Source organism: Copadichromis virginalis, linkage group LG8, assembly GCF_057382275.1.
Source record: "Copadichromis virginalis isolate Kocher_CV1m ecotype Utaka linkage group LG8, C_Virginalis_male_GT1.1, whole genome shotgun sequence".
Lineage (NCBI taxonomy): Eukaryota > Metazoa > Chordata > Actinopteri > Cichliformes > Cichlidae > Copadichromis > Copadichromis virginalis.
Window position 1 is genome coordinate 25,426,846 of NC_140625.1, and position 14,069 is coordinate 25,440,914.

General features: G+C 42.0%; 2 protein-coding genes across 8 annotated transcripts in view; one reads left to right on the forward strand and one right to left on the reverse strand.

The window, feature by feature from the left end:
* Window positions 1-27: 27 nt before the first annotated feature.
* Window positions 28-3,664, forward strand: g6pc3 (glucose-6-phosphatase catalytic subunit 3). Its single transcript, XM_085466769.1, has 6 exons — window positions 28-358; window positions 1,815-1,921; window positions 2,028-2,118; window positions 2,236-2,354; window positions 2,891-3,032; window positions 3,141-3,664. Exons 1-6 carry the CDS (start codon window positions 141-143, stop codon window positions 3,481-3,483), a joined length of 1,020 nt encoding a protein of 339 aa, XP_085322895.1. The 5' UTR covers window positions 28-140; the 3' UTR covers window positions 3,484-3,664.
* Window positions 3,665-4,026: 362 nt separating this feature from the next.
* The window catches only part of tanc2b (tetratricopeptide repeat, ankyrin repeat and coiled-coil containing 2b), a 174,122-nt gene continuing 164,079 nt past the window's right edge, over window positions 4,027-14,069 (reverse strand). For 5 of the 7 annotated variants that reach the window (XM_085466765.1, XM_085466763.1, XM_085466761.1 and 2 more), the window contains 5 exons: window positions 13,887-13,916; window positions 12,562-12,653; window positions 8,846-8,992; window positions 8,584-8,684; window positions 4,027-8,420 (listed from right to left, as the gene is read on the reverse strand). In XM_085466765.1, coding sequence (XP_085322891.1) covers window positions 6,350-8,420; window positions 8,584-8,684; window positions 8,846-8,992; window positions 12,562-12,653; window positions 13,887-13,916 — 2,441 coding nt within the window. In that variant the 3' untranslated portion in view covers window positions 4,027-6,349. The remainder of the gene's footprint in view (window positions 8,421-8,583; window positions 8,685-8,845; window positions 8,993-12,561; window positions 12,654-13,886; window positions 13,917-14,069) is intronic. The other 2 variants (XM_085466764.1, XM_085466762.1) reach the window with 1 other exon arrangement.

Sequence of the window (14,069 nt, forward strand, 5' to 3'; positions counted from 1 at the left end):
GAACCGCCTTCCGATGTGCCCCGCCCCCTACCGGATGTAGAGCAGTACTGTGGAATTCATTGTAACACATCAAATAAAGGGCTGTCTTTAGATTTCCATCTACATATCAAAGTGTTTGTACTGGGAGAAGGCAGAAAGGAATGGAGGAGATTTATACCCAAGGCGTCTGGATGGCCGAAGGTCTCCAGCAGAGGACGAAGACTCAGGAGAAATTCTGGCTTACGGTCACTCATATGGGAGACCCTAAAGCAGCCTTTTTGCTCGTCTTTCCTTTTACTTATTTCATCAACAGGAGAGCTGGGGTAGCGGTGCTTTGGATGGCAGCTATATCGGAGTGGTTAAACTTAGTGTTCAAATGGTAAGGCGTTTTAATGAAGCACGATTTGAATATTCCCGTCCATCTTAGTTTTTACACTTACCATTGCGGTTGTATGTCTCATGCTAGCATGTTGCTACATTACATACATAACTTTTTTCACATTAAAATTGTTAATTATATATTCAAGACCGCCTGCACATGTTCATTTTTTCCAGTTTAAACAAATAAAAATAATTTTAGTTTAGTCTTTGCTTCCGGTACAGCAAAGTAGTACAACCCTGTATTAGTCCGACGTGAAACAGAAATGAGCGGAACCTTTGGGACCGTTCAATGGAATTTTCCCCACAAACAGCCTGGTGTAACAAGAAAAGTGACGAAAAGAAATGGAAATTAAAAACAAGAAGTAACCATATAACATAAATTTGACCAAAAATTTCAACGGATTAAATTTTAGGGAAGCAACGATATAGATGGATAATAACAAAGTTATAAAATGCTTCACAAGGTGAGATAGGAAACAGCAAATAAAACGTTTAATAAGAAATAAAAATTAAACAACATAAGGTATATGAATACTGAGAACGCAAAGATAAACGGGAGAATTAAAGACCGAAAATAAATAAATTAAAAAATGATTACTAAAAGAAGCAAATACGAATATAAAATAAAGCAAATATGAGAGACAACAAAGTGGTAACACGAAGTGGAAATTGAATTGAATGCTCGTAAAACGTCTCTTTAAGAAATTTAAAAGATTATAATGAGCTAAATCTCCTCAGGCAGATTGTACCAGAGAAAGGGTGTCCTGACAGAAAAAGCCTGAACACATTTGGTTTCCAGCTGAGATTATGGGGTGGCCAGAGCAGCCTTAGCTGAGGACTTCAAGATCTGAAATATACTTTGGTGCGATCCTGCATACTAATAACATTGTTGTTACAATGTTATTACAAATACATTTTTTTCATTATAATAAATGCACTTACATTATACCATTAAAAACTTGAAATAAAACAAGATAAATTTAAGGAAAACATGCAAAAGACAGAGGAACATGCATAGAAAAAATGAAGCCCCAAATCCTCAACAATTAAGGAAAAAAAAAGGAAAAATACAAAAGACATTACAAATGTACCAAGTAGAGAAACAATACAACTAAACTACTATGGACATAATATAGATTTTTAAAAGCCATGTATTATTTTGATTTAGATATTTCTGATTACACTAATTATTTTCTGCGAGTGTTCATGGAGAGGTATAGAGAAGCCAAATATAATACAGTAAGGAACTTTGAACTAAATAAGATTCAGTAAAGTAAAAAGAAGAATGAAGAGTAAATATGTAGAGGCTTTTGGAGAAAAAAAAAGTCTTAGATTCAACAAGTTAAAAACTGTATTAAATGTAGTAAAATATAGTGAAGCCATGACCTTGAATGTATTTGTGTTATTTGGGGTGTGTGTAAATGTATTTATATATTATATTTATTTTTAATCAGGTTGCTGTTTGGAGAGAGGCCATTCTGGTGGATCGGTGAATCGCGTCTTTTTGTCAACAAGCAACCGAAAATTCACCAGTTTCCGTCCACCTGTGAAACAGGCCCAGGTTAGAAGTTGTCTTAGAAAAATAGACTGTGTCTGAGTCATAGCCAATGTCCTTAAATCATCAAACATTCAGATCTCCAAGTCCAAAGTTGGCATCTGTTTCTCAGGCAGTCCGTCTGGACATGCGATGGTGACAGCAGCAGTCTGGTGGGTCATTGTGTCCTCGCTGGGGTCCTTTCTGTACTCCCGTTCTCACAGGTACGTCCCTGTTTAAGCTAAATCCAGTGCAGTATGCTGCTTTGGCTCTAAAAATGCACAAAACTGCTGCACATTGGAACTACTTTTAAACAAATCTCTCCTTTTCTGAATCTGGAGTGTTCTCTTATCAGCTGCTCCCTACGTCCTCTATGTGGTGATGCTTGTTGCAGTTGGAATCTCCAGGATCTTTATCCTCGCACACTTTCCTCATCAGGTCGTTGCTGGCTCCATTACAGGTCTGAATACATATTATGCAAAAATCATATTTCTGAAAAAGGCGGGGCACTTTATAAAAAGTATATTAAAAGCCAAATGCAGTGATCTCCAAAGTGTAAAAGCCATTTTTGTTTGATATATGATCACAGCTGCAAATCATACAGGTTTAAATTCAAAATACACTAAATATTTTCACTGACTGACTCTAATGGATTACAGGCAAGAATGTTTAAGACCTAGATTGTGTAAATATGCAGCTGTGCTGCAGAATGTGATTTGCTGAAATGATTGATGCCCCTCCTAAAACAGGTGTCCTCTGAATCAAAGCATTGGTTGCTCCAAAACATTATTCAGTGTTAATATTTCTAACACAGATGTAGAACTAGTGCACTCCATCATCACTTGTGCTGGTTTTTGAGCTGCTTGCTATCAACTATCTGTGCAATTCTACAGGATTTTTGTAGTTCCCAAAAAAGAATTTCATAATTGGATTTGTCAGACCCATAGGGTAGTTTTCCCATGTGTGCAGCTTAATCTGATGAAATGCTCTTGTCAGGTTTCATTCTGGGGATTGTCCTGAGCTGCAGAGTACCAGAAGGTCGCCCCCTGCTGTTCTTCTTTAGTTTAAGCTTTGGGCTGCTGTTCGGAGCTCTGATGCTCCATGCTGGATTACAGCAGCTGGGAATTGACCTCTCCTGGTGAGTTACTCTATTACATTAATGTTTAATCAGTGAGTCTGATCAGTATATATTGTGATAATATAAAGGGACTTCCTTCCATGACCGGTCATGTTTTTGATTCAACAGGTCTATTGCTTTGGCCAAGAAATGGTGCAGCCATGCAGAATGGATTCGTTTGGACACAGCCCCATTCTCCTCTCTCACCCGAGACTGTGGGGCCCTGTTGGGTTTGGGGCTGGCACAGTACTGGAAGCCTGGTGGATGGTCTCTACCTTGGGCTCCCAGAGCTTTGTCTATGGCTGTATCATCCATGGGTCTTTACCACGTGAATCGTCTACCGCTCCCGGTCCGACCACTGGGCCTTTTCTACAGCCTGTTCTTTGTCAAATTCGTCCTAGTGCCTCTGATCGTTATGGTACTTGTGCCTGGGCTGGTACACCTATTAACATTCAAAAAAAAGAAAGACTAGAAGAGTTCCTCCACACATGATGTGCACCTTAAACACCTCCCAAAACTGGAGTTTCCTTCAGAGTTTGTATAAACACATTTAATGTTTAATGTTCGCTGCGTTTCAGAACCATTTTGATGAGTATGGGTTAAGTTTAATTTTCACGTCTTAAAATTCACTAAACAATGGCCTTTTATCCAGTCTGTGATGATTTTAAAAGTGCCGGTATTGAGACATTGTGGCGTAAAGTATGTCTCTAGTGAATCTAGTGCAATCATAAGTGTTGTAAATACTACAGTATTTTTGCTAAATATCGACTTTATTGGGAAAAGTGCAACTTTGTTTATGTGCATTTTGTGTTGTTTGAATCTTTACGAGTCAAAGATTGTTACCGAGGTTTAAAACCTCAGATTTGCGACTAGTGAAAGGCAAAGAATTTGAACATTGTGCAGATGTCTGATGCTCAGTTTTGTGTTATTGCTTTGTGACCGAAAAACTTGAAAGCTACATTCCTATGTTATTCCCAAATCAGCAAAAAAATAAATGATTGACATGCAGGGCGTGTTTCAGTTGGTAACCATTTATAAATATGTTCTCCTTTTTTCCAATACATATGTTCGACTGTACAGATTACAATCAGTTATCATGAGATAAAAACACATTCTTTTTTATTGTTTTTAATTAAACTTCACAGCGATCTGAAAGCTCACATTTACAGACAAGAGAACTCTGCTCAGCAAGCAAATATGTTAAAATAAAATAAAAAGAACTTTTTTGTCTGGCGTGGTTGAGGGAAAATGACAAGGATAAGTTCGGGGGATAGCAGTCTCCTCATCTTAATCCAAACGTTGTACCACACACACACCAGAGACACTGCTATACATGTTTCTGCTTGAGGTCATGGAAAGAATAGAACATGCATCAGACTATTTACAGCGAACTAATATACACAGATAGCTTGAAACCATACACCCTCAAATAACCTCAACTTAAAAAGTCCTGTTTAAATTAAGTATAATACAGTTTATACCTTCATTTCTGTAAAGTTAAGTAGGGCTTCTCTCCAGTAGCAGGTGAAACTGAGGACAACTGTCTCCATTTATTCTTTATCAGACATCCAAAATAAAATGTTACAGACAAATAGTCTATAATCATTCCCACATATATAAATTACTTCAATATTTTCATTATTCATCATCTCTATGACTCAAACTCCAAATTACAGAGCTCCTGGATACTGAAATCTCAGGCTTTTGTTGTTGCAGTAGGTTCGATTTATTTAGAAGACGTGTGCCAGTGGACATGGTGTCAAAACCAGTGATTTAGAGTTAGAGGAATATATTTTTATGAGGTGGAGTTACTTAAGTATGATTTGCCTCTCTAAACAGACAAACTATCTAACAAACCTGAACTGGACAGAGTGAAATATCTGAGCCAATACATACCTCTTGTGCTAGAAAGTTTATATATCATCCCAGATTCTGAACATTGTCACTCACCACTGCATTGCAATTCACATAATAAGTGTCTGTCGTAGTCTGGTTAGCACTGATCAGCGATCTGACGGATCACACGCCCACTTTCACTTACTCCTAATGTAACAATCGTAACAACAAAGTAAGTAAAATACATAAAGTGCACCATTAGTTAAGACCTTGTCAGGCATTTTAGTGCAGAAGTGGCTGAATAAAAATGCATTATGATTTAAAAGAAATCATAAAAACAATGCAGAAGAAAGGGAAAGGTTGGTAACAGTGGTTGTGTATGCATTTGCTTGCTTTTAGTCGCTGAGTACTTTCCACCATCGCTCACACGGAGGAGGGACAGAGGCAAACTTTGATTTTGATTTTTCTGCCATTTGATAAAAGCACCCAACTGAGTGAAAGACAAGTTGCAGCCAAAATAATTTGCTATTATTGCCTGACAGACAATACATATTTAATTACTGTGATTATCGACTGATATCATTTAAAAGAGGGTGAAGATTTGTTGCTCTTCTGCTTTCTCCTTAAACTCTTTTGGTTTGCTGATAGAGCAAAATATGTTGTGAAGATGTTGCTGGGGAAGTCGGAATGATAACTTTATCATTTTCTAACTAATCTATCAAAAAATAATCTGCAGGTTGACACATTCGCTTGCATTATATTATAGCAAAATTCTTTTTATTTTGACACAACAGAGGTAACTTCATCAGTCAAAGTTTGTCTGTGTCCCTTGTCCACCGGTCGGTTTTCCACATCCGTATGACTTGCAGTGTGACACAGAGGCAGGGTTAACAGAATAAAATTCAAAATGCAAACTATGTTTTGTTTTCTTTTTATGTACAATATATAACTTAATTATAAATATTGTCATTTTTCTCTAAGTACTGAGTTGTTGAGCCATTTGTATTTTCTGAGCAATGTACAGTATTGAACATATAATATTGTATTACATAGAATAGAGCCTACTAGCAACCTTGGTTAAGAGCACACTTTGAAAGAACAGAAGATGGATACAGAGTCCACAAGTAGAGTCCGATGGGTAGTACTTTCACTCTTGGAGTCCCACCTGATGTGGTCACACGTGGGGACAATGTGCCACGTGTCGGAAGTGAACTGGTCTCTGATTTAGATTAGAACTTGCGATCCTCCTGTTATCCTACCTGTTTGCAGATTATGATATTGAAAGAATCACTTCTCATCGTTATGTTTTTCATATAAGATAATGTCTAATACCCTAAAGTGTGTTTGTTGGCTTTGTGGTTTTCTTTCTCTAGTGAGTTCGTTGAGATGAGTTCGTCCATGACACACACACACCCCATCACATCTTCTGTCGAGCTAAATATTTTTTACTCTCTCAGTTCCACTAACAAGCCCAGTCCAACCATCCAATCACAGACAGGCCATCACACATTCGACTCCACAAATGGTCTCTTTGGTTTGATGGGGGAGGTGGGGCCTTGGGTCCGGGAGTCACGCGAGAGCTGTCGGTACATGTTGTCCTGGTAGGCCTGTGCCACGGGCAGAGTCCTCGCCACCTTCACGTCTGGGTAGGTGGGCACCTGGCTGACCCGTTCCAGGATGTCCCCACTGCCACGGGAGCCATTGGCCAGCTTTCCCAGAGAGGGGGGCTGAGTCTGGGAGTAGTAATCCTCTTCTAACAGGTGTCCGTTTTGGGCGTTGTTGGTCTTGTTGTAGTAGGCGATATTACCCAGTGAGGCGGGGGGACTGTAGGTGGAACCTTGCTGGACCAGCTGACCGGGGGAGGTGGGGCTGATGGCAGAGTCCATAGATGTCATTGCCCTGGACCGTGAGGGCTGATGCAGGTACTGCTGAGTCCGAGCCGTCTTGTCTATGATCCCCATAAAAGGCGTATTGCGGGAGCGAGTGGTCTCTCCCTGATACAACCCCCCACCACCCTGGGAGGGAGAAATGGGAGAGATGTCATCACAGGTGCGCTCGTATGTGGCTTGTAAGGGAATCTCCATCTGCTGAATGGAAGAGGAAGGCCTGAAACCCGGGGCTAAATTCGAGGTGGATCCAGTTGAGATGTTGTTGCTGGAAGGTGAGAATCGAAGGCCTACACTCTGAGAATGGATGAGAGGCCTAGGGGTGGGCACATGCTGCTTCATTTCAGTAGTATTGGCACTCACAGGGCGTCTAACCATATGGGGGATCTCGGGAGAGCCCAGCTGGCAGGGGGGCATAGCATTGGCACGCTCAAGAACGTGTTCAGAGACTGGGTAGTAGGCGGCTGACTGGCTGCGGCTTATCTGAGGTGTCTGGCTGTAACGGATGCCCCCTGGGCCCCCACTGCTGGCGCGGTAGGCAGAGGAGGGGCGCTGGGGTAGCTCATCCTTCAACAGGCTCGACTCCATAACCCCTCCTCGGCCGCCGTGCTGACAGAGGGCCCCAGAACTGAGGCTGGCCTGGACTTGGGACATTGACCGTCCATCCAGTGAGGGTTGGTACACCAAGCGGCTCTCTACATCCACTGAACCCCCTTGATAGCGACCACCCATGGAGTGGCCCATCTGGCCACCATAACTACTATTTCCCATTACGTTGCTGGGCTGGTTTGTGCGGACTATTTGGGCTATGGAAGGCTGCAGACGGAGGCCTTGGGCTTGGTGGTGTTGTGAGGATAAAGAGGGCTGCGAACTCAGCTGGAAAGAACGTTGGCTGCTCATCTTGGAGAGGGGAGATTTGGGTCTTCCAGGAAGCTGCTCTGTCTGATAGCGCACAGGTGACCCAGACTGAGACCTGTACAGACAAACACTTTCTAACGGTGGACTGGCTCTATACTGAGCAGCCCGACGTAAAGGGGAAGGCGGTGGGCTCTGGTGATCCATCCCCTGACCCCCGGTACCCATAGGAGGTGGGCTGAAGCGGTAGGATGGCTGGTGTACTGGGGAGGTGTGAGGGGGACTGTGTCTGTAATGGGAGTTCTGATGTGTTGGAGAGAGGGAGGGTGACGTGGGCTGGTAGGAGCCCCGAGTTGGGGAGGACATGGAGGAAGAGGTGGGGTGGTATTCATAGGGCTGGCCCATGGGTGAGCCTCCAGCCAAGTAAATCTGATCTGGATGTGTGGGGGAGAGGGGTGGACTCTGAATTATAGGAAGGCTGGAGGGATTTGAGAGGGACTCAGGTGGGGGCAGACCCATCGACATAGCTTCCAGCTCCTGCTCCAGGTAGTCCTCATCCTCAAACAAGTCCTGTACGGGCTCCATGTCTTCCAGACGGGGCTCTGGTGGAGGGGGGAGAGGCATGGACAGAGACAGGGACTCCTCCTCTTCTGGGGGAGGTGTAGGAGGGGGTGAGGGAGGAGGCTCCAGCTCCAGGTCCTGCTGCTGGTGCTCCTCCTGGTTAAGTTGGTGGCATTCCTCTTCCACCCTCTGGAGCAGCCGCTGGATTTCTCTGTTATTGGGGCACTGCTTTATGGCTTCATTCAGGTCCTCTAAGGCTTCAGGAAATTGTCTAAAATAATAGAAAATAAATAAAATAAATAAAGTAAATTACGCAAAACTGTAAAATCTGGGGGAGGAATATAGAGATCCTTTAAAAAGGAAGACCACGGAGAAAGGGGTAAGGAAAAAGGAAAGCATTCTTCTGATCTGTACAAGGATAAAAATGAGTGTACCTGCTGCTACGCTTGGCGCGTGCCCTGGCGTAGTATGCCTCATAAGATTTTGGTTTCAGTTCGAGCGCTTTAGTAGCAAATTCCTCAGCCATCCCAAAGTCCTGGAGAGATTAAGCACAGGAGAAGAATAATGAACACTACAGAACAGTGAGAGAAATTGACATGTGGCCAATAGTATCATTAACCATCAAAGGCTTTAGTAACATCCTTCAGTTTTAACAATTTAGAGTTTTTCACTGTTGCTGCTTTTCTGCTGACTTACGTTCATTTTCCTTCGACATCGGGACAGGTTGAGGAAGAGCGATACTTTGAGTTCCCTGAATGTCTTAAGGTCCTCGCTGAAGCCTTCGCGTGGAAACTTTTTGAGAGCGTACTGATAACGCTGTGCAGCCTCCTTCACCTTCCCCTTCTGTTGGACAAATACAAAAAGATACATCTGGCTTATCCTTCATTTATGATATATACAGTGGGGCAAAAAAGTATTTAGTCAGCCACCGATTGTGCAAGTTCCCCCACTTAAAATGATGACAGAGGTCAGTAATTTGCACCAGAGGTACACTTCAACTGTGAGAGACAGAATGTGAAAAAAAAAATCCATGAATTCACATGGTAGGATTTGTAAAGAATTTATTCGTAAATTAGGGTGGAAAATAAGTATTTGGTCACCTCAAACAAGGAAAATCTCTGGCTCTCACAGACCTGTAACGTCTTCTGTAAGAAGCTTTTCTGTCCCCCACTCGTTACCTGTATGAATGGCACCTGTTTGAACTCATCTGTATAAAAGACACCTGTCCACAGCCTCAAACAGTCAGACTCCAAACTCCGCCATGGCCAAGACCAAAGAGCTTTCGAAGGACACCAGGAAAAGTATTGTAGACCTGCACCAGACTGGGAAGAGTGAATCTACAATAGGCAAGCAGCTTGGTGTGAAAAAATCAACTGTGGGAGCAATCATCAGAAAATGGAAGACATACAAGACCACTGATAATCTCCCTCGATCTGGGGCTCCACGCAAGATCTCATCCCGTGGGGTCAGAATGATCATGAGAACGGTGGGCAAAGATCCCAGAACCACACGGGGGGACCTGGTGAATGACCTGCAGAGAGCTGGGACCAAAGTAACAAAGGTCACCATCAGTAACACACTACAACGGCAGGGAATCAAATCCCGCAGTGCCAGACGTGTTCCGCTGCTGAAGCCAGTGCATGTCCAGGCCCGTCTGAAGTTTGCCAGAGATCACATGGATGATACAGCAGAGGATTGGGAGAATGTCATGTGGTCAGATGAAACCAAAGTAGAACTTTTTGGTATAAACTCAACTCGTCGTGTTTGGAGGAAGAAGAATACTGAGTTGCATCCCAAGAACACCATACCTACTGTGAAGCATGGGGGTGGAAACATCATGCTATGGGGCTGTTTTTCTGCCAAGGGGACAGGACGACTGATCCGTGTTAAGGACAGAATGAATGGGGCCATGTATCGTGAGATTTTGAGCCAAAATCTCCTTCCATCAGTGAGAACTTTGAAGATGAAACGAGGCTGGGTCTTCCAACATGACAATGATCCAAAACACACCGCCCGGGCAACAAAGGAGTGGCTCCGTAAGAAGCATTTGAAAGTCCTGGAGTGGCCTAGCCAGTCTCCAGACCTCAACCCCATAGGAAATCTGTGGCGGGAGTTGAAAGTCCGTGTTGCTCGGCGACAGCCCCAAAACATCACTGCTCTCGAGAAGATCTGCATGGAGGAATGGGCCAAAATACCAGCTACTGTGTGTGCAAACCTGGTAAAGACCTATAGTAAACGTTTGACCTCTGTTATTGCCAACAAAGGTTATGTTACAAAGTATTGAGTTGTATTTTTGTTATTGACCAAATACTTATTTTCCACCCTGATTTACGAATAAATTCTTTACAAATCCTACCATGTGGATTCATGGATTTTTTTTTCACATTCTGTCTCTCACAGTTGAAGTGTACCTCTGGTGAAAATTACTGACCTCTGTCATCATTTTAAGTAGGGGAACTTGCACAATCGGTGGCTGACTAAATACTTTTTTGCCCCACTGTATACACACACACACACACACACACACACACATATATATATTAGGGGTGGGGGAAAAAATCGATACTGTGTAGTATCGTGATATTTTGTTTGCTAATAATGTATCGATACAGGGACAGCAGAAATCGATATTTTGTTACAAAAAAAGTTTTTGTGGACTGGAACTGACTTCAGAGCATGTTGATCAGCTCCTTTTTCTGAGCAAGAATCCTGACATTCCTTCACTGTCCAAATGTGTTTAACTTGTTTTTTGGCAGCAATAAACATTACAGTTTACTTATTTTAATTTAAGACATGTTTTATTTTAATTAAGTTTAAAACTTTTTTATTTAATGTAAAATTATATTTTGTTTTAATTTACTTTCAAGTTCACTAATTAACCTACCAAGCATGTATTTGGACTGTGCAAAGAAGTACCCACACAGGATAACATGAAAACTTCATATTCTTCAGATATTTGATGTTTCAGCTGGTAACCATTTATTTTCCACCCAATACATGATTACAATCAGTTATTTTGAATCAGGAACTTTCTTGTACGGAGCCAGCTGGACTAATCACTGCACCCAAATTCCAAAATCATTTTTTCCAAGTACTGTTGCAGTGCTATTCATCCATCTGGATGGTTTTGTTGTGAATTGCCAAGTTTTGTAGAATAGACAGAATAGAAGATTTCTACCTTCTTAAAATACATTTAGTTTCTTTCCAGAAACCAAACAACAAATAAATAAATTGCACCAAGTCAAATCGTCTAATACATTTTGGTGTAAGCTGTTTTATGTAGGAGCTATTTTCTTTTTAATAAACTACAATGACCAGCCAGAAGAAGCATGCAGCTAGCCGGCATTACAGTCAAGCATCTGAGCGGTTTCCCCAAACAAAACTGCTCTCGATTTATTTTGAGAAACTGATTTCTGGAAAGAGACATTTCTGCTAAGTTATTTTTTTAGCATTGTTTCCACTTTTAGCACCGTAAGCTGGGTCCTCTTTAATTCCATTTATTTTAAGTGAAAGAAAAGATCATTACAGCAAATAGCCAATGCAAATTTTCCCCGACATGATCAGGAGTTGAAGAACCATAAAGAGCACGTAGGCACTTCATCTTCTATTCTAAACCAGATATTATGATGTCATCATTTTTCCCAACCACCTAAAAAGAGGTTTAAAATGCCCACTTGTAACACCTTATAAGAACATAGTGTGATTTTAATTTCCCAATGATATGTATTTTATATCCACAAAACTTATGCCCAATATATTTTTGCACCATAATATTCTCTAGCGACTACATCACAGGCTAAAATAGTCCATTTGTACCGTTTAAGCACCTATAACACATTAGAAAATACTGGTGGGCTACCCCTCACCCTCCAAGCAGATGGATCTATGATATTAATTTGAAAATCCAAGATGGCGTCTTTCTCAAGTTATCGCGTTCACAGTATTTTCAGAAAACTCTGTGACCTTGACACTCAAGTCAAGGTCACAGACAGTCAAACACACCTATGATGTTTGAGAAGATGTATCTATAGTATTCCTTTGAAACTCCTACGTCATTTCATTCTCGTGTTCACAAAGATGGGGGATAGGCATGTACTAGCTTCCAAAATTGGGCAACGTGCACCAAAACAATCTAGATGGATAAATTGCAAAATATCTAATTAGCCATATAAATTCATTTGTGGACAAACACTACTGAGATCTTATTTAAATAATGTCTTTGGCTTTATGAATATTCTAATATGGATATGATTTATAGCCAGATATGCGACACAAAGATCAGAATTTTTCAATGGGAGTTTATGACTTTACCAAAAAGGCATCTTTAAACTTGCATATAAAGGATATCCATAACCCATCTTTCATTCACAGTATGAAATCTGAGCTGCTGAGTGCACAGCCTGTTCTCTGACCTTGTAGAAACTGTCTCCTTCCTCGATGAGTTTGCTGAGTAAGATGTTCATGATGTCGGGTTTGGAGGTGGCCATAGCCCACGTGGCTGGACCTGTGTGACAAAGGGGGGAGCAGATGAAAGAAAGACACGCAGTAATAAGCAGAGAGAAGGAGCAGGAGGAGAAAGAGGAGAGGAGCGACTGGGAGTCACAGTACACACAACAATAATAACAGGAATGAGGACAACAGTCAAAATGGAGGAATGGAAGAGAAAAGACAGGCAATCCACTGCAGAGGAAAGATTACGAAAAAATAAATAAAAAACTATCCTGACACCTCGAGAGTACTGTCACCATCGTGACCATCATGCCTGGGTCAAATGCCATTTGCCAATAATTTTTTAAAAGTGCTTATTTGTCGTACAAAAATTAGCATTGTCATTGTTGTGAAAAGTGGCTTTTTATTTTGTTTTTTTAACAATTAATTATATAATATCTGCAAATATGTTTTGGCCCAGGCAACCTAGTGTAGATGTGTATACAGAGAAATTAAATCAAAGCATACTGTCATGACTTTCTACTAATACACAGTTTCTGTCTTGTTAAGAAGTGCAGGTGTACAGTAATTCACAGACGTGATTAAAAAGCAAGAAAATCAAACGGGGAAAAAAAAACTAACAGGGGAAAAAAATGATTGAGAAATCAAACACAATCCCTTGACTGAAACGGTCTTTGTTGTATCTGCGCAACAGCAATCCTTGACACATGTGCACACACCACAGAGATGAAAAGGAGGAGGATTTAGCACAAGGAGACAGAGGGGCAGTTACGGGAAAAACAAAAGAGGCAAGCAGGAGGGATAAAACGGGGCTCTGCAGGCGTGAGCTGTCCCCTGAACTGGTGGTGAGGGTGGGAATGCTGCTGCCTGGCCTAGCTGACACTGACAAAACGTCTGGAGGATGGTTTATCACTGCAGTCTGTGGTGGCAGTGGCACAGAGGTATTACAAATACATGCAGTGACGCTAAATCACTACCACGCAAGAGTTACTGTGGGCTTCCGTCATGCATCTGTGGGATGGAGGGTCAACACCTTGATACGACGTCACAGGCTGGAGGCTGGGCATGCTGTCATTAACCACTTCAACGTTAGCATCTACCTCTAGGCAATCCCGACTGCGTCTCTGTCAGTGCTAATACCTTTGCATGTTATTATTTGTCAGTTTGGGAAGGTTTTTGGTAGCTAAGCTCGCCTGCCGACACTTAGGACGACACAGACAACACAGAGAGAGGAGATAGAGCTGTCAAAATGCCTGGTAGGGTGAGAAGTCGACAGCCTTGGCTTTACCTCGGGGCCGACTGGGCAGCGTCTGACATCCTGGGGCCGGAGAGAGAGGCGGGGGGATAGGAGTAAGAGGGGAAGAGGAGGGAGGTCATGAGCAAGGGATGGAGTGTAAGTAGGAAGGGGAGGGCAGGATTGCAGGGAAACAGGGGTGTGGGAGTGCGTAGGAATGAGAGGAAAGAAAGAGAT